At 43.1% G+C, this 26,475-nt stretch overlaps 1 protein-coding gene across 1 annotated transcript; it reads right to left on the reverse strand.

The window, feature by feature from the left end:
* Positions 1 to 13,030: 13,030 nt before the first annotated feature.
* On the reverse strand, positions 13,031 to 14,143 carry LOC141400525 (uncharacterized). The gene has a single exon (XM_073979725.1). The coding sequence runs from the start codon at positions 14,141 to 14,143 to the stop codon at positions 13,031 to 13,033; it is 1,113 nt and encodes a 370-aa protein (XP_073835826.1).
* Between the last annotated feature and the right edge of the window lie 12,332 nt (positions 14,144 to 26,475).

Raw genomic sequence — 26,475 nt, forward strand, 5'->3', positions numbered from 1 at the left:
AGTTCACCGGAGATGACATTTTCCATACAAAAGTTCACCGGAGATGACTTTCCCAATACAAAAGTTCAACGGGCATGACTTTCCCAATACAAAAGTTCACCGGGCATGACTTTCCCAATACAAAAGTTCACCGGGCACGACTTTCCCAATACAAAAGTTCACCGGGCATGACTTTCCCAATACAAAAGTTCACCGGGCATGACTTTCCCAATACAAAAGTTCACCGGGCATGACTTTCCCAATACAAAAGTTCACCGGGCATGACTTTCCCAATACAAAAGTTCACCGGGCATGACTTTCCCAATACAAAAGTTCACCGGGCATGACTTTCCCAATACAAAAGTTCACCGGGCATGACTTTCCCAATACAAAAGTTCACCGGGCATGACTTTCCCAATACAAAAGTTCACCGGGCATGACTTTCCCAATACAAAAGTTCACCGGGCATGACTTTCCCAATACAAAAGTTCACCGGAGATGACTTTTCCCATACAAAAGTTCACCGGGCATGACTTTCCCAATACAAAAGTTCACCGGGCACGACTTTCCCAATACAAAAGTTCACCGGGCATGACTTTCCCAATACAAAAGTTCACCGGGCATGACTTTCCCAAAACAAAAGTTCACCGGGCATGACTTTCCCAATACAAAAGTTCACCGGACATGACTTTCCCAATACAAAAGTTCACCGGAGATGACTTTTTCCATACAAAAGTTCACCGGAGATGACTTTCCCAATACAAAAGTTCACCGGGCATGACTTTCCCAATACAAAAGTTCACCGGGCATGACTTTCCCAATACAAAAGTTCACCGGAGATGACTTTTCCCATACAAAAGTTCACCGGAGATGACTTTCTCAATACAAAAGTTCACCGGGCATGAGTTTCCCAATACAAAAGTTCACCGGAGATGACTTTTCCCATACAAAAGTTCACCGGAGATGACTTTCCCAATACAAAAGTTCACCGGGCATGACTTTCCCAATACAAAAGTTCACCGGGCATGACTTTCCCAATACAAAAGTTCACCGGAGATGACTTTTCCCATACAAAAGTTCACCGGAGATGACTTTCCCAATACAAAAGTTCACCGGGCATGACTTTCCTAATACAAAAGTTCACCGGGCATGACTTTCCCAATACAAAAGTTCACCGGAGATGACTTTCCCAATACAAAAGTTCACCGGGCATGACTTTCCCAATACAAAAGTTCACCGGGCACGACTTTCCCAATACAAAAGTTCACCGGGCATGACTTTCCCAATACAAAAGTTCACCGGGCATGACTTTCCTAATAGAAAAGTTCACCGGGCATGACTTTCCCAATACAAAAGTTCACCGGAGATGACTTTCCCAATACAAAAGTTCACCGGGCATGACTTTCCCAATACAAAAGTTCACCGGGCATGACTTTCCCAATACAAAAGTTCACCGGAGATGACTTTCCCAATACAAAAGTTCACCGGGCACGACTTTCCCAATACAAAAGTTCACCGGACATGACTTTCCCAATACAAAAGTTCACCGGAGATGACTTTCCCAATACAAAAGTTCACCGGGCATGACTTTCCCAATACAAAAGTTCACCGGAGATGACTTTTCCCATACAAAAGTTCACCGGAGATGACTTTCTCAATACAAAAGTTCACCGGGCATGAGTTTCCCAATACAAAAGTTCACCGGAGATGACTTTTCCCATACAAAAGTTCACCAGAGATGACTTTCCCAATACAAAAGTTCACCGGGCATGACTTTCCCAATACAAAAATTCACCGGGCATGACTTTCCCAATACAAAATTTCACCGGGCATGACTTTCCCAATACAAAAGTTCACCAGAGATGACTTTCCCAATACAAAAGTTCACCGGGCATGACTTTCCCAATAAAAAAGTTCACCGGGCATGACTGTCCCATTACAAAAGTTCACCGGAGATGACTTTTCCCATACAAAAATTCACCGGAGATGACTTTCCCAATACAAAAGTTCACCGGGCATGACTTTCCCAATACAAAAGTTCACCGGAGATGACTTTTCCCATACAAAAGTTCACCGGAGATGACTTTCCCAATACAAAAGTTCACCGGGCATGACTTTCCCAATACAAAAGTTCACCGGGCATGACTTTCCCAATACAAAAGTTCACCGGAGATGACTTTTCCCATACAAAAGTTCACCGGAGATGACTTTCCCAATACAAAAGTTCACCGGGCATGACTTTCCCAATACAAAAGTTCACCGGGCATGACTTTCCCAATACAAAAGTTCACCGGAGATGACTTTTCCCATAGAAAAGTTCACCGGAGATGACTTTCCCAATACAAAAGTTCACCGGGCATGACTTTCCCAATACAAAAGTTCACCGGGCATGACTTTCCCAATACAAAGGTTCACCGGAGATGACTTTTCCCATACAAAAGTTCACCGGAGATGACTTTCGCAATACAAAATTTCACCGGGCATGACTTTCCCAATACAAAAGTTCACCGGGCATGACTTTCCCAATACAAAAGTTCACCGGAGATGATTTTTCCCATACAAAAGTTCACCGGAGATGACTTTCTCAATACAAAAGTTCAACGGGCATGAGTTTCCCAATACAAAAGTTCACCGGAGATGACTTTTCCCATACAAAAGTTCACCGGAGATGACTTTCCCAATACAAAAGTTCACCGGGCATGACTTTCCCAATACAAAAGTTCACCGGGCACGACTTTCCCAATACAAAAGTTTACCGGGCATGACTTTCCCAATACAAAAGTTCACCGGGCATGACTTTCCCAATACAAAAGTTCACCGGGCATGACTTTCCCAATACAAAAAAAGTTCACCGGGCATGACTTTCCCAATACAAAAGTTTACCGGAGATGACTTTCCCAATACAAAAGTTCACCGGGCATGACTTTCCCAATACAAAAGTTCACCGGAGATGACTTTTCCCATACAAAAGTTCACCGGAGATGACTTTCCCAATACAAAAGTTCACCGGGCATGACTTTCCCAATACAAAAGTTCACCGGGCATGACTTTCCCAATACAAAAGTTCACCGGGCATGACTTTCCCAATGCAAAAGTTCACCGGGCATGACTTTCCCAATACAAAAGTTCACCGGAGATGACTTTTCTCATACAAAAGTTCACCGGACATGACTTTCCCAATACAAAAGTTCACCGGGCATGACTTTCCCAATACAAATGTTCACCGGGCATGACGTTCCCAATACAAAAGTTCACCGGGCATGACTTTCCCAATACAAAAGTTCACCGGGCATGACTTTCCCATTACAAAAGTTCACCGGGCATGACTTTCCCAATACAAAAGTTCACCGGTCATGACTTTCCCAACACAAAAGTTCATCGGGCATGACTTTCCCAATACAAAAGTTCCCCGGAGATGACTTTCCCAATACAAAAGTTCACCGGGCATGACTTTCCCAATACAAAAGTTCACCGGACATGACTTTCCCAATACAAAAGTTCACCGGGCATGGCTTTCCCAATACAAAAGTTCACCGGGCATGACTTTGCCAATACAAAAGTTCACCGGGCACGACTTTCCCAATACAAAAGTTCACCGGGCATGACTTTCCCAATACAAAAGTTCACCGGGCATGACTTTCCCAATACAAAAGTTCACCGGGCATGACTTTCCCAATACAAAAGTTCACCGGGCATGACTTTCCCAATACAAAAGTTCACCGCAGATGACTTTTCCCATACAAAAGTTCACCGCAGATGACTTTCCCAATACAAAAGTTCACCGGGCATGACTTTCCCAATACAAAAGTTCACCGGGCATGACTTTCCCAAAACAAAAGTTCACCGGGCATGACTTTCCCAATACAAAAGTTCACCGGGCATGACTTTCCCAATACAAAAGTTCACCGGAGATGACTTTTTCCATACAAAAGTTCACCGGAGATGACTTTCCCAATACAAAAGTTCACCGGGCATGACTTTCCCAATACAAAAGTTCACCGGGTATGACTTTCCCAATACAAAAGTTCACCGGGCACGACTTTCCCAATACAAAAGTTCACCGGGCATGACTTTCCCAATACAAAAGTTCACCGGGCATGACTTTCCCAATACAAAAGTTCACCGGGCATGACTTTCCCAATACAAAAGTTCACCGGGCATGACTTTCCCAATACAAAAGTTCACCTGGCATGACTTTCCCAATACAAAAGTTCACCGGGCATGACTTTCCCAATACAAAAGTTCACCGGGCACGACTTTCCCAATACAAAAGTTCACCGGGCATGACTTTCCCAATACAAAAGTTCACCGGGCATGACTTTCCCAATACAAAAGTTCACCGGGCATGACTTTCCCAATACAAAAGTTCACCGGGCATGACTTTCCCAATACAAAAGTTCACCGGGCATGACTTTCCCAATGCAAAAGTTCACCGGGCATGACTTTCCCAATACAAAAGTTCACCGGAGATGACTTTCCCAATACAAAAGTTCACCGGGCATGACTTTCCCAATACAAAAGTTCACCGGACATGACTTTCCCAATACAAAAGTTCACCGGAGATGACTTTTTCCATACAAAAGTTCACCGGAGATGACTTTCCCAATACAAAAGTTCACCGGGCATGACTTTCCCAATACAAAAGTTCACCGGGCATGACTTTCCCAATACAAAAGTTCACCGGAGATGACTTTTCCCATACAAAAGTTCACCGGAGATGACTTTCTCAATACAAAAGTTCACCGGGCATGAGTTTCCCAATACAAAAGTTCACCGGAGATGACTTTCCCAATACAAAAGTTCACCGGGCATGACTTTCCTAATAGAAAAGTTCACCGGGCATGACTTTCCCAATACAAAAGTTCACCGGGCATGACTTTCCCAATACAAAAGTTCACCGGAGATGACTTTTCCCATACAAAAGTTCACCGGAGATGACTTTCCCAATACAAAAGTTCACCGGGCATGACTTTCCTAATACAAAAGTTCACCGGGCATGACTTTCCCAATTCAAAAGTTCACCGGAGATGACTTTCCCAATACAAAAGTTCACCGGGCATGACTTTCCCAATACAAAAGTTCACCGGGCACGACTTTCCCAATACAAAAGTTCACCGGGCATGACTTTCCCAATACAAAAGTTCACCGGGCATGACTTTCCTAATAGAAAAGTTCACCGGGCATGACTTTCCCAATACAAAAGTTCACCGGAGATGACTTTCCCAATACAAAAGTTCACCGGGCATGACTTTCCCAATACAAAAGTTCACCGGACATGACTTTCCCAATACAAAAGTCCACCGGGCATGACTTTCCCAATACAAAAGTTCACCGGGCATGACTTTCTCAATACAAAAGTTCACCGGAGATGACTTTTCCCATACAAAAGTTCACCGGAGATGACTTTCTCAATACAAAAGTTCACCGGGCATGAGTTTCCCAATACAAAAGTTCACCGGAGATGACTTTTCCCATACAAAAGTTCACCGGAGATGACTTTCCCAATACAAAAGTTCACCGGGCATGACTTTCCCAATACAAAAATTCACCGGGCATGACTTTCCCAATACAAAATTTCACCGGGCATGACTTTCCCAATACAAAAGTTCACCAGAGATGACTTTCCCAATACAAAAGTTCACCGGGCATGACTTTCCCAATAAAAAAGTTCACCGGGCATGACTGTCCCATTACAAAAGTTCACCGGAGATGACTTTTCCCATACAAAAATTCACCGGAGATGACTTTCCCAATACAAAAGTTCACCGGGCATGACTTTCCCAATACAAAAGTTCACCGGAGATGACTTTTCCCATACAAAAGTTCACCGGAGATGACTTTCCCAATACAAAAGTTCACCGGGCATGACTTTCCCAATACAAAAGTTCACCGGGCATGACTTTCCCAATACAAAAGTTCACCGGAGATGACTTTTCCCATACAAAAGTTCACCGGAGATGACTTTCCCAATACAAAAGTTCACCGGGCATGACTTTCCCAATACAAAAGTTCACCGGGCATGACTTTCCCAATACAAAAGTTCACCGGAGATGACTTTTCCCATAGAAAAGTTCCCCGGAGATGACTTTCCCAATACGAAAGTTCACCGGGCATGACTTTCCCAATACAAAAGTTCACCGGGCATGACTTTCCCAATACAAAAGTTCACCGGAGATGATTTTTCCCATACAAAAGTTCACCGGAGATGACTTTCTCAATACAAAATTTCACCGGGCATGAGTTTCCCAATACAAAAGTTCACCGGAGATGACTTTTCCCATACAAAAGTTCACCGGAGATGACTTTCCCAATACAAAAGTTCACCGGAGATGACTTTCCCAATACAAAAGTTCACCGGGCATGAGTTTCCCAATACAAAAGTTCACCGGGCATGACTTTCCCAATACAAAAGTTCACCGGGCATGACTTTCCCAATACAAAAGTTCACCGCGCATGACTTTCCCAATACAAAAGTTCACCGGGCATGACTTTCCCAATACAAAAGTTTACCGGAGATGACTTTCCCAATACAAAAGTTCACCGGGCATGACTTTCCCAATACAAAAGTTCACCGCGCATGACTTTCCCAATACAAAAATTCACCGGAGATGACTTTTCCCATACAAAAGTTCACCGGAGATGACTTTCCCAATACAAAAGATCACCGGGCATGACTTTCCCAATACAAAAGTTCACCGGGCATGACTTTCCCAATACAAAAGTTCACCGGGCATGACTTTCCCAATGCAAAAGTTCACCGGACATGACTTTCCCAATACAAAAGTTCACCGGAGATGACTTTTCTCATACAAAAGTTCACCGGACATGACTTTCCCAATACAAAAGTTCACCGGGCATGACTTTCCCAATACAAATGTTTACCGGAGATGACTTTCCCAATACAAAAATTCACCGGAGATGACTTTTCCCATACAAAAGTTCACCGGAGATGACTTTCCCAATACGAAAGTTCACCGGGCATGACTTTTCCAATCCAAAAGTTCACCGGGCATGACTTTCCCAATACAAAATTTCACCGGGCATTACTTTCCCAGTACAAAAGTTCACCGGAGATGACTTTCCCAATACAAAAGTTCACCGGAGATGACTTTTCCAATCCAAAAGTTCACCGGGCATGACTTTCCCAATACAAAAGTTCACCGGAGATGACTTTCCCAATACGAAAGTTCACCGGGCATGACTTTCCCAATACAAAAGTTCACCGGGCATGACTTTCCCAATACAAAAGTTCACCGGGCATGACTTTCCCAATACAAAAGTTCACCGGAGATGACTTTCCCAATACAAAAGTTCACCGGGCATGACTTTCCCAATACAAAAGTTCACCGGGCATGACTTTCCCAATACAAAAGTTCACCGGAGAAGACTTTTCTCAAACAAAAGTTCACCGGAGATGACTTTCCCAATACAAAAGTTCACCGGAGATGACTTTTCCCATACAAAAGTTCACCGGAGATGACTTTCCCAATACAAAAGTTCACCGGCCATGACTTTCCCAATACAAAAGTTCACCGGGCACGACTTTCCCAATACAAAAGTTCACCGGACATGACTTTCCCAATACAAAAGTTCACCGGGCATGACTTTCCCATTACAAAAGTTCACCGGGCACGACTTTCCCAATACAAAAGTTCACCGGAGATGACTTTTCCCATACAAAAGTTCACCGGAGATGACTTTCCCAATACAAAAGTTCACCGGGCATGACTTTCCCAATACAAAAGTTCACCGGGCACGACTTTCCCAATACAAAAGTTCACCGGGCATGACTTTCCCAATACAAAAGTTCACCGGGCATGACTTTCCCAATACAAAAGTTCACCGGGCACGACTTTCCCAATACAAAAGTTCACCGGAGATGACTTTCCCAATACAAAAGTTCACCGGGCATGACTTTCCCAATACAAAAGTTCACCGGGCATGACTTTCCCAATACAAAAGTTCACCGGGCATGACTTTCCCAATACAAAAGTTCACCGGGCATGACTTTCCCAATACAAAAGTTCACCGGGCATGACTTTCCCAATACAAAAGTTCACCGGAGATGACTTTTCCCATAGAAAAGTTCACCGGAGATGACTTTCCCAATACGAAAGTTCACCGGGCATGACTTTCCCAATACAAAAGTTCACCGGGCATGACTTTCCCAATACATAAGTTCACCGGGCATGACTTTCCCAATACAAAAGTTCACCGGAGATGACTTTCCCAATACAAAAGTTCACCGGGCATGACTTTCCCAATACAAAAGTTCACCGGGCATGACTTTCCCAATACAAAAGTTCACCGGAGATGACTTTTCCCATACAAAAGTTCACCGGAGATGACTTTCCCAATACAAAAGTTCACCGGAGATGACTTTCCCAATACAAAAGTTCACCGGGCACGACTTTCCCAATACAAAAGTTCACCGGAGATGACTTTTCCCATACAAAAGTTCACCGGAGATGACTTTTCCCATAGAAAAGTTCACCGGAGATGACTTTCCCAATACAAAAGTTCACCGGGCATGACTTTCCCAATACAAAAGTTCACCGGGCATGACTTTCCCAATACAAAAGTTCACCGGAGATGACTTTTCCCATAGAAAAGTTCACCGGAGATGACTTTCCCAATACGAAAGTTCACCGGGCATGACTTTCCCAATACAAAAGTTCACCGGGCATGACTTTCCCAATACAAAAGTTCACCGGGCATGACTTTCCCAATACAAAAGTTCACCGGAGATGACTTTCCCAATACTAAAGTTCACCGGGCATGACTTTCCCAATACAAAAGTTCACCGGGCATGATTTTCCCAATACAAAAGTTCACCGGAGATGACTTTTCCCATACAAAAGTTCACCGGAGATGACTTTCCCAATACAAAAGTTCACCGGAGATGACTTTCCCAATACAAAAGTTCACCGGGCACGACTTTCCCAATACAAAAGGTCACCGGAGATAACTTTTCCCATACAAAAGTTCACCGGAGATGACTTTCCCAATACAAAAGTTCACCGGGCATGACTTTCCCAATACAAAAGTTCACCGGGCATGACTTTCCCAATACAAAAGTTCACCGGGCATGACTTTCCCAATACAAAAGTTCACCGGTCATGACTTTCCCAATACAAAAGTTCACCGGAGATGACTTTTCCCATAGAAAAGTTCACCGGAGATGACTTTCCCAATACGAAAGTTCACCGGGCATGACTTTCCCAGTACAAAAGTTCACCGGGCATGACTTTCCCAATACAAAAGTTCACCGGGCATGACTTTCCCAATACAAAAGTTCACCGGAGATGACTTTCCCAATACAAAAGTTCACCGGGCATGACTTTCCCAATACAAAAGTTCACCGGGCATGACTTTCCCAATACAAAAGTTCACCGGAGATGACTTTTCCCATACAAAAGTTCACCGGAGATGACTTTCCCAATACAAAAGTTCACCGGAGATGACTTTTCCCATACAAAAGTTCACCGGAGATGACTTTCCCAATACAAAAGTTCACCGGGCATGACTTTCCCAATACAAAAGTTCACCGGGCATGACTTTCCCAATACAAAAGTTCACCGGAGATGACTTTCCCAATACGAAAGTTCACCGGGCATGACTTTCCCAATACAAAAGTTCACCGTGCATGACTTTCCCAATACAAAAGTTCACCGGAGATGACTTTCCCAATACAAAAGTTCACCGGGCATGACTTTCCCAATACAAAAGTTCACCGGGCATGACTTTCCCAATACAAAAGTTCACCGGAGATGACTTTTCCCATACAAAAGTTCACCGGAGATGACTTTCCCAATACAAAAGTTCACCGGAGATGACTTTTCCCATACAAAAGTTCACCGGAGATGACTTTCCCAATACAAAAGTTCACCGGGCATGACTTTCCCAATACAAAAGTTCACCGGGCATGACTTTCCCAACACAAAAGTTCACCGGGCATGACTTTCCCAATACAAAAGTTCCCCGGAGATGACTTTCCCAATACAAAAGTTCACCGGGCATGACTTTCCCAATACAAAAGTTCACCGGACATGACTTTCCCAATACAAAAGTTCACCGGGCATGACTTTCCCAATACAAAAGTTCCCCGGGGATGACTTTCTCAATACAAAAGTTCACCGGGTGTAAATAAAGATGCTGGCAGGTTGGGTGTTGATGAGACACTGATTTTTTTATTTTCAAATTGCAACTTACATGCTACTTTACAAAATATTTCTTAACCTAGCCTATCACTAATTCTTATCTCTAAACCCTTCATTGACCAAACCAAACAATCCGTTGATCAATGAAGAATTTTCCAACATCGTGTGTGTCATAAGAAGAGTCATAAAAACTAAAGTGCGGTCGCTCGTAATGCACACACAACACTAGTGATAACAGCTACCGCTGCATGTGGGATCTTAAATGATTTTAAAATGTTCCCGACACATGACAACATAATTTACCACTTATGATCTGAACTCATAATGGTAATAAAATATTTATTGATTTAGGCTGCTGGAAACTCGAGTGGAAAATTTATTCTTTATCATCAGAATTTCCAGCGCCTCGACACCAGCCAGAAGTATGTACAAAAGTAATTTGTACATTCTCGCGGCCGGCATAAAAAATAGTAATTAATATGTTTCCATCAGTGGACTGTAACTTAACCTAATTATGAATTTTCGAAAATTTGTACGTTTAAAATAAGAAATATATATTCATTAGACTACATAATGACTACATTAATCTAAGCACGTTTGAAATGTTTAAACATTCTGCGCAGCCCCAAAGTGAATCGCCGCTATTCGTCTAGACTTCATACATCGCGCTATTAACAAGATTATTGCAACTAGGCTAGCTACCAGGATAACCGTAAGGGAGAAATGCCCCGAGAGATGATGTACGCTAATACCGTTAAGATGAAGTTGTGAGGCGCCGATCGTTTTCAATTGCGACTCTACCTCCGCTAACCTCGTAGAGTGATTTACCACCATTGGGCCTAAAGGCATGACAGAAAAATTGGATATCTGGCTTATGTCTGCCAAAAACGGTGACTTATCCTCCACTATCCTTTTAGACTCCAGGTTGAAGGGCGTTGAAATTGTAGCTCCCTTCACTCTCAATGTACATCCTGGCTTCAACGTAATTATACCTTGCATCGGCAGTTGAACTATTTGCTGTGACTTTCCCTGGCAGGATACGTGAGCTGTGGTTGGTTGAAAGACTTTAAACAGCCAACGGTTATCCGCATGAAGCTTCGTCCAAAGCAATTCCATCTTCGTTTCAGTAAAATGACATTTGGCCGACGTCGAAGGCTTCAGCGAATACACCTCGCATGAGTTGTCATTTGCGTCCATCCACGGCCAGTCCCCTTCGCAAACGTATTCTTCTTCAGTGTAAAGCTGACACGTATTCAAGTCAGCTTGAGTCATTATATGATACGCATCCCGGTGGAAGTTATATATTAGATAATGTCCGGCGGACTGAGTTAAAAATTTCTCTCCATTCAGCACAATAGGAAGAGGGACGATACGATGCAATTGGGACGTATACTGTGTGAACAGTGGAATATTAGCTGACACAATCAATTTGTCTTCAATCAATGTAGCCTTAGCAGTTAGAAGTTTGTACACTGCCCTTATTTGTTCGTATTTCTTCCCAGGGAATTTAAGATGCTCAGGCATATGCTCTCTTATCCTAATCATCTCTGCTTGAAGTTGCACTGGTGTTATTAGAGAAGGGTTGAGTTTTCCATGATTAATGTCGATAAGTAAGTTTATCATACTTGACTGAACTCTTTCGTTCTCGCGGATTATTGCGTCCAAGTCTTTGGTGACCATAAAAAATCGAATCGATTCTCTGTATACGAAGTAAGTTTCCTCCATGGCCGCCGTTATGTTATTCATCTGATCCACGATCTTCTTAAAGTTGCTGTTCACATCTTCCATAGTCGTACGCAGAATATTGACAGTAGATTCCACTACGGAGGCCTGTTTTTGCATCATGAATTTAATATTGTATTGATTCTCCAGTAAGTTGCGCATGTTCTCCTCTATTTGCTTTCGATCTTCAGCATCCATGGTTCCGAATAAAACGTGCTGGAGGGACCCTATGAACTCCAACGGCGCACGTTTCGGCCTTTTCGTGTCCCTCGAGAATAAAAACGCATTTGTGTCTTGCAAACCCCAGACTTGCCGCTCCATCGTTTTCAAAATGTTGTTGCATTGCGCTTCGAATGTTTGCAACTTCTCGCATAGTGGCATCATCGTCTTTAACACTTGATCGCATTTGTCCAAAGACTCAAAAAATGGAAGCATATTAAAGATGATGATCATGTTCCATCTTGAGGTGACGACGTCTACTGATCCCATGTGATCTAAGTATAATGCCAATGACCCCTGGAGTTCCGTGATCTTTGGTAAGTCGTCTGCTACCGTCGATTTCATATGTGGTAGAACCAAAAGCAACAACATCATGTAGCTTACTAGACTGCTCGAGTTATTTCTGGGCGAGCTTCTTCTGACCGCCGTTTCATCTGCTTTCACTCCTTCTAACGGACACAGTTTGTTTATAGGCCTCTTAATCAACCCAGATTGTGTTTTTATGGTGGCGACCCTCACTAGCCCATCCGGTCCTGGATGTACATCCTCCACTTTGCCTAACGGCCATCGCCCTGGATGTGTCTCCTCATTCTTTACTATGACCACTTGCCCTTTTTGTAGGTTCTCCGTTTGACTCTTCCATTTATGACGCTGTTGAAGGGTCCCTAAGTACGCTGATTTCCACTGCTTCCAAAAATTATTCTTCATCCTTCGCACCTGCTTCCATCGATCAAGCGCCGTTAGCTTGTAGTCGCTTACAGTTTCTGGACAGCCTATCAAAGGCCTGCCGATTAGAAAATGTCCTGGGGTCAGGACATCCATCTCATCCGTATTCTCATCCAGATGATAGAGTGGTCTTGAATTCAGTACTGCTTCAATTTGATATAGCAGCGTAGACATTTCCTCAAAGGTCAACTTACTTTCGCCAACAATTCTTCGTAGATGGTATTTCATGGCTTTGACCGCTGCTTCCATATTCCTCCGAAGTGAGGACTTGCCGGGGGGATAAAATGCCACTGTATTTTCTCCGCCGCCAATATCGGCGCTAAAGTACTGTTCTCCTTAATGGCGTCCCGAAAATCTTTATCCAAATGTTTCAATGCACCAACAAAATTTGTGCCATTGTCCGAGTACATGTGACTACTTTTGCCTCTTCTGGCAAATAAACGTTTTAATGCGGCAAGAAATGCTTCTGATGTCAAGCTGCTTACAGGCTCCAAATGTATTGCTTTCGTTGCCATACAAATGAATACCGCGACGTATCCTTTGTAGGCTCTTTGACCTCTTCCATTTGAGCACTTCATGTATATTGGACCCGCATAGTCCACGCCGCAATGAGTAAATGGTGCAGATACATTGACTCTATAATTCGGTAATATCCCCATCAGCTGATTCCGTGACTCTTGTTTATATCTTATGCATTTGACACAACTTCGATTCACACGTTTTATGCTACTTTTCATCCCAATCATCCAGTAATTCCTTCTTAGCAAATTCTCCATCACCCGAATACAACCATGAAGCGTAGCCTCATGTGCCTCTTTGATGATTAAATCGCTCAGATTTGACTTGTTCAATATCACCGGATGCTTCTCGTTGTATGCTAGCGACGATAATTGTAATCGGCCGCCTACTCTCATCAGACCTTCTTCATCTAGATAAGGATTCAACGAAGCCAGCTTGTGTTTGTGATCGACCGCTGCTCCATTTTGTAGCATTGTTAATATTTCTGGGAATTCTTCTTGTTGATGGCCTTTTATTATAATCGTCTCTGCTTCTCGCAATTCCACAACCGTCAAAAACTCCGGAAATGTCTTTCCCCGCAACTTCTCGATGTATCTAAGTACGTATGCTACCACACGCTTAAGTCTTCGAAATGAGGAATACTTCTCTAATATGTGATTAAAGTACATGGGATTGGTTCTTACAGTTGTAGTGGCCACATTAACGCACACCGGTTCGTCTTTATACCAGCTCTCTTCGTCTTGTCTTAGCCACTCTGGTCCCTCCCACCAGAGACCACTTTCCGGCAACTTTTCGGGTGATATCCCTCGGGATCCCATGTCTGCTGGATTCTCTTTCGACTTGACATACCGCCATTTAGCTATCGGCACCCATTGTTGTATCTCTGTAACTCTTGTTCTTATAAATTTATCTCTGCTTGCACCGTTTCGTATCCATGACAACGTTATCGTTGAGTCGCTCCACATAAATACTTCCGCCTCCATTTCAATCACTCCCTTTATTTTCGCTATTAGTCTCGCCAACAAATGTGCCGCACACAGCTCCAGCTTCGGTAGCGTTTTCCTATTTTTAATAGGGTTGACTTTGCTCCTGGCTGCCACCAGCTGAACACTTCCTCCTACTTTTGCATAAACTACTGCTGCGTACGCTCTTTCCGATGCATCCGCGAATCCATGCAGCTGTAATTCACCTGTGCTGGAAAGCTGTAACCATCGAGGTATTCTTATCGACGTTAGCGAGTTTAATTTACTTGTGAATCCAGTCCACTTCTTATTTAAATCATCCATTAGTTGACTATCCATCCGATTTCCATTACCCACAGTTGCTGGATAAACAGTTTCGCCGTTATTGTTACTGGTGTCAGCCACCCTAATGGATCAAATATTCTAGCCAAATAGGATAGCGCTTTCCGCTTCGTTATTTTCTGTTCCTCGTAAGGCTGTGTTGAAAATCCAAACTTATCGCCTGCTGGATACCATTGCAGTCCCAACGTTTTATGGCATTCATCTTCTTCTATGCTCAACACATCATTCTCTCTCTCTGACTTTATTCCTCTTAGGATCTCACTGTTGTTTGAAACCCATTTCCGCAGGTTGAATCCATATTTTGCTAGCTGCCTCTTTACTCCCTCCTGAATTTCTTTGCACTCCAATATAGAATCCGCTCCCGTTAATAAGTCGTCCATGTAAAAATCGTTCTTGATTATGCTGCCAATATTAGCATCTTCACATTGTTCTCCAATTTCCGCTAACGTTCTCAAAGCCAAATATGGTGCACATGCTGTACCGTAGGTTACCGTCTTCAATTTGTATTGTTGTACTGGCTCCTTGCTGCAGGATCTCCATAATACATATTGGTACTCTTGGTCATCCTTATGTATCCATATTTGCCGGTACATCTTTTCTACGTCTGCACTTACAACGAACTGATGCTTTCGCCATTTCGTTAAAATATCAAAAATGTCTCTCTGTAACCGTGGCCCAGCGTAAAGAATATCGTTCAAACTTCTCCCGTTCGATGTCTTTGAAGACGCATCAAACACGACTCTCACTCTTGTGGTTAGACTGCTCTCTCTGATTACTGCTTGGTGAGGAAGGTAATATTTTCCTCGCAAATCCGATTGTACTCGTACCATATGCCCCATACGAATGTATTCCTCCATAAACTGATCGTAATCTGCTCTGAGGTTAACGTTTCTGTTTAACTGCTTCTCAACACTTAGAAATCTCGCCATGGCTCTCTTATACGAGTCTCCCAACTCGATATCTTCTTTGAACGGAAGTCTGACAACAAAACGCCCGTCACTCGCTGTTGATGTTGTGGATTTATAGTGCGCCAAACAACCGTCATCTTCCACCTCCTGGCTGTCGAATAATTCTTCAATCTCCCAAAATCTTTCTAGCGTAGTCGTGGCAACAATCTTTTCGTTGCTTCGCTTCTTTGCAGTGACCGGTCCAGACAATATCCATCCCAGTTTTGTCTTCTGTGCCAAAATTGTATCCTTCTTATGAACTCCATCTTGGACGATCTCGTGGTAGATATCGCTTCCAATTAGTACATCGATTCTATCTGACGACGCAAAGTCTGGATCTGCCAGAGTGAAGTTATCCCATTTGTTTATTTCATACTCACACGTTGGGTTTTGCTGTACTGATGCTAATTCGGGAAGTACGACCGCCTCTATGTTCACTGCATAATCACTGAGGAACCTGGGTTTCACTTCTATAATAACTTTCGACTTTGCTTTCCCCGACGACTGCTCCACCCAGTCCATGCAATGTGACATCTGTCTTTAGTTTGGAAGTTGAAGAAACTGTACCGCTTCTTCACTGATTGAAGATGTTTGCGCGCACGGATCGATTAACGCCCTCAGCGTTATAAATTCTTTCAGCTTCGATTTCACTCGTATCTGTGCTGTCGCAATTAAGACGTGATGACTATCTTCCATCGTTGTAAACGTCGACTTATTACCGCTGGTATCCGTCTTAGAAATATGCAAGCTGGTGTGATGCCTTCCGTTACGTGTAAAGCAATTCATCCTGCTCCCACACCTTCTTGTGGCTTTATGGTTCAAACAGTTAGTGCACAATTCATTTTTCTTCACCCATTCCATTCTTTCTCTGACCGTTAAATTGTTGTATTGCTGGCACTGATAGGTTTTATGCATCGTTTTTTTGCAATAACCGCACAATACCTCATCATCTTGTTTCTTGGTTGCTGCTGTGTCTAAATTGTACTGCCTTCTTGTAATGTTCCCCTCATTCTTTGACCACACCGAACTCAATGTTAGATACCGCTGCTCCAAGAATTTCAACACGTCAGCGATATCTTGAATATCAGTAGTCTTCTTCGTTGTTTGCTCATATTGAAGACGTGCTTCCTTATCGAATTTCCGCAATATAACGTGAGCTAAAATTGGATATGCGTCTCCCAACTTCAAATCCATCGCTTTTATTCCTTCTATGCATTCCGTCGACGTATCTAGTAGCTTCTTGACGCTCTCTGATGATGATCCGTCTATCATTGGCTGATCTAACAGCTTATCTAAGTAATGGCCAAACAGATTCCTTTTGTTGTCGTACCTTCGGCGTAACGTCTCTAAGGCTGTTTTATACCCCGTGCTTGTCAAGGGCATGTTTCTTATAATCTGAAGGGCGTCCCCCTTTACAGCAGATTTTAAGCGGAACAGCTTTTCTTCATCAGTAGAGCTCGGATCTTTATGAATTAGTGTATTGAAAAGCTCAAAAAATGTATTCCAATCTTCAAGCCGACCACTAAACTCAGGCATCTTTATATTCTCCACTCTCATGGACATTCTCTCGGCCTCGTCTAAAGTCTTAAGCAACTGCCTTATTCTCTTCTGTTCTTGGTAATAATCCATATTTGCTTGTTCCCACAGATCCTCAATGAACTCGTTAACAGCACCTTTTCGCCCCATTTCCGTGTGGAGGTCGAGAAGAATCCACCTCATCTTTTCCAGGTTATCGTTTAATTTTTTCAAAAAATACTTATCATCCACTTCTTGTCCTTCCCTTATCATCGCATTTAATGCCGCTACTTTGCTACTAAAAGTACTTTCCAACAATCGTATCTCCTTACTTTCGTTAGGGCACGTCTCCGACCATTTTGATGATCCCTGTGGTTTATATAATTGCTCTTGTTGCGCGGTTGATACTGCTTCTTCGGATTCTTCCTCCGTAACCGTATTCAGTATTCGCAGTATGTTGTCCTTAATTTTCTGTGCATTGCCATACACACTCTGCACAAAATATTCGTCTCCTTCGCACTTTTCTCCTTTTTTCTTGAGCGCCTCATCATTCGCTTGAAATTTACTCCATATACCATCTAACTTCTTACGAGCACCTGCTATTGCCGGGCTACGGTATCCTCTCTCTTCTCCTGTCTGCAACATCCTTTTTAATTGCTCAATGATATCATTTTGTTCCTTATAGAGCTCCTCGCGGCTGGGCATTTTGTCAGCTTTTTTTCTCAAATATGATATTTTTTCTTCTTCGATCGTTCTTCCTCTTAGTTCGTTCTCCGCTATCTCGTTCGATTTTCGCTCCTCCTTCGTATTCTTTCGTCTTCTTCGTCTTCCTCCTCGTAATTTCGCTCCTCTTATTCTTTCGTCTTCTTCGTCTTCCCCTTCGTAATTTCGCTCCTCTTTCTTTCGATTTTTCGTTGAAAGCCGCTGGTTTCCCCACTTTCAAAAAAGTGACGGTTTGAAGGACCAAATGTAAATAAAGATGCTGGCAGGTTGGGTGTTGATGAGACACTGATTTTTTTATTTTCAAATTGCAACTTACATGCTACTTTACAAAATATTTCTTAACCTAGCCTATCACTAATTCTTATCTCTAAACCCTTCATTGACCAAACAAACAATCCGTTGATCAATGAAGAATTTTCCAACATCGTGTGTGTCATAAGAAGAGTCATAAAAACTAAAGTGCGGTCGCTCGTAATGCACACACAACACTAGTGATAACAGCTACCGCTGCATGTGGGATCTTAAATGATTTTAAAATGTTCCCGACACATGACAACATAATTTACCACTTATGATCTGAACTCATAATGGTAATAAAATATTTATTGATTTAGGCTGCTGGAAACTCGAGTGGAAAATTTATTCTTTATCATCAGAATTTCCAGCGCCTCGACACCAGCCAGAAGTATGTACAAAAGTAATTTGTACACCGGGCATGACTTTCCCAATAAAAAAGTTCACCGGAGATGACTTTCCCAATACAAAAGTTCACCGGGCATGACTTTTCCAATACAAAAGTTCACCGGGCATGACTTTCCCAACACAAAAGTTCACCGGGCACGACTTTCCCAATACAAAAGTTCCCCGGAGATGACTTTCCCAATACAAAAGATCACCGGGCATGACTTTCCCAATACAAAAGTTCACCGGGCATGACTTTCCCAATACAAAAGTTCACCGGAGATGACTTTCTCAATACAAAAGTTCACCGGAGATGACTTTCCCAATACAAAAGTTCACCGGAGATGACTTTCCCAATACAAAAGTTCCCCGGGCATGACTTTCCCAATACAAAAGTTCACCGGAATTGACTTTTCCATACAAAAGTTCACCGGAGATGACTTTCCCAATACAAAAGTTCACCGGGCATGACTTTCCCAATACAAACGTTCACCGGGCATGACTTTCCCAATACAAAAGTTCACCGGGCACGACTTTCCCAATATAAAAGTTCACCGGGCATGACTTTCCCAATACAAAAGTTCACCGGGCATGACTTTCCCAATACAAAAGTTCACCGGGCATGACTTTCCCAATACAAAAGTTCACCGGGCATGACTTTCCCAATACAAAAGTTCCCCGGGGATGACTTTCCCAATACAAAAGTTCACCGGGCATGACTTTCCCAATACAAAAGTTTACCGGGCATGACTTTCCCAATACAAAAGTTCACCGGGCATGACTTTCCCAACACAAAAGTTCACCGGGCATGACTTTCCCAATACAAAAGTTCACCGCGCATGACTTTCCCAATACAAAAATTCACCGGAGATGACTTTTCCCATACAAAAGTTCACCGGAGATGACTTTCCCAATACGAAAGTTCACCGGGCATGAATTTCCCAATACAAAAGTTCACCGGGCATGACTTTCCCAATACAAAAGTTCACCGGAGATGACTTTTCCCATACAAAAGTTCACCGGAGATGACTTTCCCAATACAAAAGTTCACCCGGCATGACTTTCCCAATACAAAAGTTCACCGGAGATGACCTTCCCAATACAAAAGTTCACCGGGCATGACTTTCCCAATACAAAAGTTCACCGGAGATGACTTTTCCCATACAAAAGTTCACCGGAGATGACTTTCCCAATACAAAAGTTCACCGGGCATGACTTTCCCAATACAAAAGTTCACCGGGCATGACTTTCCCAATACAAAAGTTCACCGGAGATGACTTTCCCAATACGAAAGTTCACCGGGCATGACTTTCCCAATACAAAAGTTCACCGGGCATGACTTTCCCAATACAAAAGTTCACCGGAGATGACTTTCCCAATACAAAAGTTCACCGGGCATGACTTTCCCAATACAAAAGTTCACCGGGCATGACTTTCCCAATACAAAAGTTCACCGGAGATGACTTTTCCCATACAAAAGTTCACCGGAGATGACTTTCCCAATACAAAAGTTCACCGGAGATGACTTTTCCCATACAAAAGTTTACCGGAGATGACTTTCCCAATACAAAAGTTCACCGGGCATGACTTTCCCAATACAAAAGTTCACCGGGCATGACTTTCCCAACACAAAAGTTCACCGGGCATGACTTTCCCAATACAAAAGTTCCCCGGAGATGACTTTCCCAATACAAAAGTTCACCGGGCATGACTTTCCCAATACAAAAGTTCACCGGACATGACTTTCCCAATACAAAAGTTCACCGGGCATGACTTTCCCAATACAAAAGTTCCCCGGGGATGACTTTCTCAATACAAAAGTTCACCGGGCATGAGTTTCCCAATACAAAAGTTCACCGGAGATGACTTTCCCAATACAAAAGTTCACCGGGCATGACTTTCCCAATACAAAAGTTCACCGGGCATGACTTTCCCAACACAAAAGTTCACCGGGCATGACTTTCCCAATACAAAAGTTCCCCGGAGATGACTTTCCCAATACAAAAGTTCACCGGGCATGACTTTCCCAATACAAAAGTTCACCGGACATGACTTTCCCAATACAAAAGTTCACCGGAGATGTCTTTCCCAATACAAAAGTTCACCGGGCATGACTTTCCCAATACAAAAGTTCACCGGAATTGACTTTTCCCATACAAAAGTTCACCGGAGATGACTTTCCCAATACAAAAGTTCACCGGGCATGACTTTCCCAATACAAACGTTCACCGGGCATGACTTTCCCAATACAAAAGTTCACCGGGCACGACTTTCCCAATATAAAAGTTCACCGGGCATGACTTTCCCAATACAAAAGTTCACCGGGCATGACTTTCCCAATACAAAAGTTCACCGGGCATGACTTTCCCAATACAAAAGTTCACCGGGCATGACTTTCCCAATACAAAAGTTCCCCGGGGATGACTTTCCCAATACAAAAGTTCACCGGGCATGACTTTCCCAATACAAAAGTTCACCGGGCATAACTTTCCCAATACAAAAGTTCACCGGGCATGACTTTCCCAATACAAAAGTTCCCCGGGGATGACTTTCCCAATACAAAAGTTCACCGGGCATGACTTTCCCAATACAAAAGTTTACCGGGCATGACTTTCCCAATACAAAAATTCACCGGAGATGACTTTTCCCATACAAAAGTTCACCGGAGATGACTTTCCCAATACGAAAGTTCACCGGGCATGAATTTCCCAATACAAAAGTTTACCGGGCATGACTTTCCCAATACAAAAGTTCACCGGAGATGACTTTTCCCATACAAAAGTTCACCGGAGATGACTTTCCCAATACAAAAGTTCACCGGGCATGACTTTCCCAATACAAAAGTTCACCGGGCATGACTTTCCCAATACAAAAGTTCACCGGGCATGACTTTCCCAATACAAAAGTTCACCGGAATTGACTTTTCCCATACAAAAGTTCACCGGGCATGACTTTCCCAATACAAACGTTCACCGGGCATGACTTTCCCAATACAAAAGTTCACCGGGCACGACTTTCCCAATATAAAAGTTCACCGGGCATGACTTTCCCAATACAAAAGTTCACCGGGCATGACTTTCCCAATACAAAAGTTCACCGGGCATGACTTTCCCAATACAAAAGTTCACCGGGCATGACTTTCCCAATACAAAAGTTCCCCGGGGATGACTTTCCCAATACAAAAGTTCACCGGGCATGACTTTCCCAATACAAACGTTCACCGGGCATGACTTTCCCAATATAAAAGTTCACCGGGCACGACTTTCCCAATATAAAAGTTCACCGGGCATGACTTTCCCAATACAAAAGTTCACCGGGCATGACTTTCCCAATACAAAAGTTCACCGGGCATGACTTTCCCAATACAAAAGTTCACCGGGCATGACTTTCCCAATACAAAAGTTTACCGGGCATGACTTTCCCAATACAAAAGTTTACCGGGCATGACTTTCCCAATACAAAAGTTCACCGGGCATGACTTTTCCCATACAAAAGTTCACCGGGCATGACTTTTCCCATACAAAAGTTCACCGGAGATGACTTTCCCAATACAAAAGTTCACCGGAGATGACTTTCCCAATACAAAAGTTCACCGGGCATGACTTTCCCAATACAAAAGTTCACCGGGCATGACTTTCCCAATACAAAAGTTCACCGGGCATGACTTTCCCAATACAAAAGTTCACCGGAGATGACTTTTCCCATACAAAAGTTCACCGGAGATGACTTTCCCAATACAAAAGTTCACCGGGCATGACATTCCCAATACAAAGTTCACCGGAGATGACTTTTCCCATAGAAAAGTTCACCGGAGATGTCTTTCCCAATACAAAAGTTCACCGGGCATGACTTTCCCAATACAAAAGTTCACCAGGCATGACTTTCCCAATACAAAAGTTCACCGGAGATGACTTTTCCCATAGAAAAGTTCACCGGAGATGAATTTTCCCATAGAAAAGTTCACCGGAGATGACTTTCCCAATACGAAAGTTCACCGGGCATGACTTTCCCAATACAAAAGTTCACCGGGCATGACTTTCCCAATACAAAAGTTCACCGGAGATGACTTTCCCAATATAAAAGTTCACCGGGCATGACTTTCCCAATACAAAAGTTCACCGGGCATGACTTTCCCAATACAAAAGTTCACCGGAGATGACTTTTCCCATACAAAAGTTCACCGGAGATGACTTTCCCAATACAAAAGTTCACCGGAGATGACTTTCTCAATACAAAAGTTCACCGGGCATGACTTTCCCAATACAAAAGTTCACCGGGCATGACTTTCCCAATACAAAAGTTCACCGGAGATGACTTTTCCCATACAAAAGTTCACCGGAGATGACTATCCCAATACAAATGTTCACCGGGCATGACTTTCCCAATACAAAAGTTCACCGGGCATGACTTTTCCCATACAAAAGTTCACCGGAGATGACTTTCCCAATACAAAAGTTCACCGGAGATGACTTTTCCCATACAAAAGTTCACCGGAGATGACTTTCTCAATACAAAAGTTCACCGGGCATGACTTTCCCAATACAAAAGTTCACCGGGCATGACTTTCCCAATACAAAAGTTCACCGGAGATGACTTTCCCAATATAAAAGTTCACCGGGCATGACTTTCCCAATACAAAAGTTCACCGGAGATGACTTTCCCAATACAAAAGTTCACCGGGCATGACTTTCCCAATACAAAAGTTCACCGCAGATGACTTTTCCCATACAAAAGTTCACCGCAGATGACTTTCCCAATACAAAAGTTCACCGGGCATGACTTTCCCAATACAAAAGTTCACCGGGCATGACTTTCCCAAAACAAAAGTTCACCGGGCATGACTTTCCCAATACAAAAGTTCACCGGGCATGACTTTCCCAATACAAAAGTTCACCGGAGATGACTTTTTCCATACAAAAGTTCACCGGAGATGACTTTCCCAATACAAAAGTTCACCGGGCATGACTTTCCCAATACAAAAGTTCACCGGGCATGACTTTCCCAATACAAAAGTTCACCGGGCACGACTTTCCCAATACAAAAGTTCACCGGGCATGACTTTCCCAATACAAAAGTTCACCGGGCATGACTTTCCCAATACAAAAGTTCACCGGGCATGACTTTCCCAATACAAAAGTTCACCGGGCATGACTTTCCCAATACAAAAGTTCACCTGGCATGACTTTCCCAATACAAAAGTTCACCGGGCATGACTTTCCCAATACAAAAGTTCACCGGGCACGACTTTCCCAATACAAAAGTTCACCGGGCATGACTTTCCCAATACAAAAGTTCACCGGGCATGACTTTCCCAATACAAAAGTTCACCGGGCATGACTTTCCCAATACAAAAGTTCACCGGGCATGACTTTCCCAATACAAAAGTTCACCGGGCATGACTTTCCCAATGCAAAAGTTCACCGGGCATGACTTTCCCAATACAAAAGTTCACCGGAGATGACTTTCCCAATACAAAAGTTCACCGGGCATGACTTTCCCAATACAAAAGTTCACCGGACATGACTTTCCCAATACAAAAGTTCACCGGAGATGACTTTTTCCATACAAAAGTTCACCGGAGATGACTTTCCCAATACAAAAGTTCACCGGGCATGACTTTCCCAATACAAAAGTTCACCGGGCATGACTTTCCCAATACAAAAGTTCACCGGAGATGACTTTTCCCATACAAAAGTTCACCGGAGATGACTTTCTCAATACAAAAGTTCACCGGGCATGAGTTTCCCAATACAAAAGTTCACCGGAGATGACTTTCCCAATACAAAAGTTCACCGGGCATGACTTTCCTAATAGAAAAGTTCACCGGGCATGACTTTCCCAATACAAAAGTTCACCGGGCATGACTTTCCCAATACAAAAGTTCACCGGAGATGACTTTTCCCATACAAAAGTTCACCGGAGATGACTTTCCCAATACAAAAGTTCACCGGGCATGACTTTCCTAATACAAAAGTTCACCGGGCATGACTTTCCCAATTCAAAAGTTCACCGGAGATGACTTTCCCAATACAAAAGTTCACCGGGCATGACTTTCCCAATACAAAAGTTCACCGGGCACGACTTTCCCAATACAAAAGTTCACCGGGCATGACTTTCCCAATACAAAAGTTCACCGGGCATGACTTTCCTAATAGAAAAGTTCACCGGGCATGACTTTCCCAATACAAAAGTTCACCGGAGATGACTTTCCCAATACAAAAGTTCACCGGGCATGACTTTCCCAATACAAAAGTTCACCGGACATGACTTTCCCAATACAAAAGTTCACCGGGCATGACTTTCCCAATACAAAAGTTCACCGGGCATGACTTTCTCAATACAAAAGTTCACCGGAGATGACTTTTCCCATACAAAAGTTCACCGGAGATGACTTTCTCAATACAAAAGTTCACCGGGCATGAGTTTCCCAATACAAAAGTTCACCGGAGATGACTTTTCCCATACAAAAGTTCACCGGAGATGACTTTCCCAATACAAAAGTTCACCGGGCATGACTTTCCCAATACAAAAATTCACCGGGCATGACTTTCCCAATACAAAATTTCACCGGGCATGACTTTCCCAATACAAAAGTTCACCAGAGATGACTTTCCCAATACAAAAGTTCACCGGGCATGACTTTCCCAATAAAAAAGTTCACCGGGCATGACTGTCCCATTACAAAAGTTCACCGGAGATGACTTTTCCCATACAAAAATTCACCGGAGATGACTTTCCCAATACAAAAGTTCACCGGGCATGACTTTCCCAATACAAAAGTTCACCGGAGATGACTTTTCCCATACAAAAGTTCACCGGAGATGACTTTCCCAATACAAAAGTTCACCGGGCATGACTTTCCCAATACAAAAGTTCACCGGGCATGACTTTCCCAATACAAAAGTTCACCGGAGATGACTTTTCCCATACAAAAGTTCACCGGAGATGACTTTCCCAATACAAAAGTTCACCGGGCATGACTTTCCCAATACAAAAGTTCACCGGGCATGACTTTCCCAATACAAAAGTTCACCGGAGATGACTTTTCCCATAGAAAAGTTCCCCGGAGATGACTTTCCCAATACGAAAGTTCACCGGGCATGACTTTCCCAATACAAAAGTTCACCGGGCATGACTTTCCCAATACAAAAGTTCACCGGAGATGATTTTTCCCATACAAAAGTTCACCGGAGATGACTTTCTCAATACAAAATTTCACCGGGCATGAGTTTCCCAATACAAAAGTTCACCGGAGATGACTTTTCCCATACAAAAGTTCACCGGAGATGACTTTCCCAATACAAAAGTTCACCGGAGATGACTTTCCCAATACAAAAGTTCACCGGGCATGAGTTTCCCAATACAAAAGTTCACCGGGCATGACTTTCCCAATACAAAAGTTCACCGGGCATGACTTTCCCAATACAAAAGTTCACCGCGCATGACTTTCCCAATACAAAAGTTCACCGGGCATGACTTTCCCAATACAAAAGTTTACCGGAGATGACTTTCCCAATACAAAAGTTCACCGGGCATGACTTTCCCAATACAAAAGTTCACCGCGCATGACTTTCCCAATACAAAAATTCACCGGAGATGACTTTTCCCATACAAAAGTTCACCGGAGATGACTTTCCCAATACAAAAGTTCACCGGGCATGACTTTCCCAATACAAAAGTTCACCGGGCATGACTTTCCCAATACAAAAGTTCACCGGGCATGACTTTCCCAATGCAAAAGTTCACCGGACATGACTTTCCCAATACAAAAGTTCACCGGAGATGACTTTTCTCATACAAAAGTTCACCGGACATGACTTTCCCAATACAAAAGTTCACCGGGCATGACTTTCCCAATACAAATGTTTACCGGAGATGACTTTCCCAATACAAAAATTCACCGGAGATGACTTTTCCCATACAAAAGTTCACCGGAGATGACTTTCCCAATACGAAAGTTCACCGGGCATGACTTTTCCA

This window comes from Musca autumnalis, unplaced genomic scaffold (genome assembly GCF_047663935.1).
Source record: "Musca autumnalis isolate F117 unplaced genomic scaffold, ASM4766393v1 scaffold_348, whole genome shotgun sequence".
In the NCBI taxonomy this organism is placed as follows: Eukaryota; Metazoa; Arthropoda; class Insecta; order Diptera; family Muscidae; genus Musca; species Musca autumnalis.

What these genes read in the sequence shown, in the direction of transcription:
- LOC141400525 (XM_073979725.1), bottom strand. Translation starts at nt 14,143, where the DNA reads ATGGGATCCCGAGGGATATCACCCGAAAAGTTGCCGGAAAGTGGTCTC.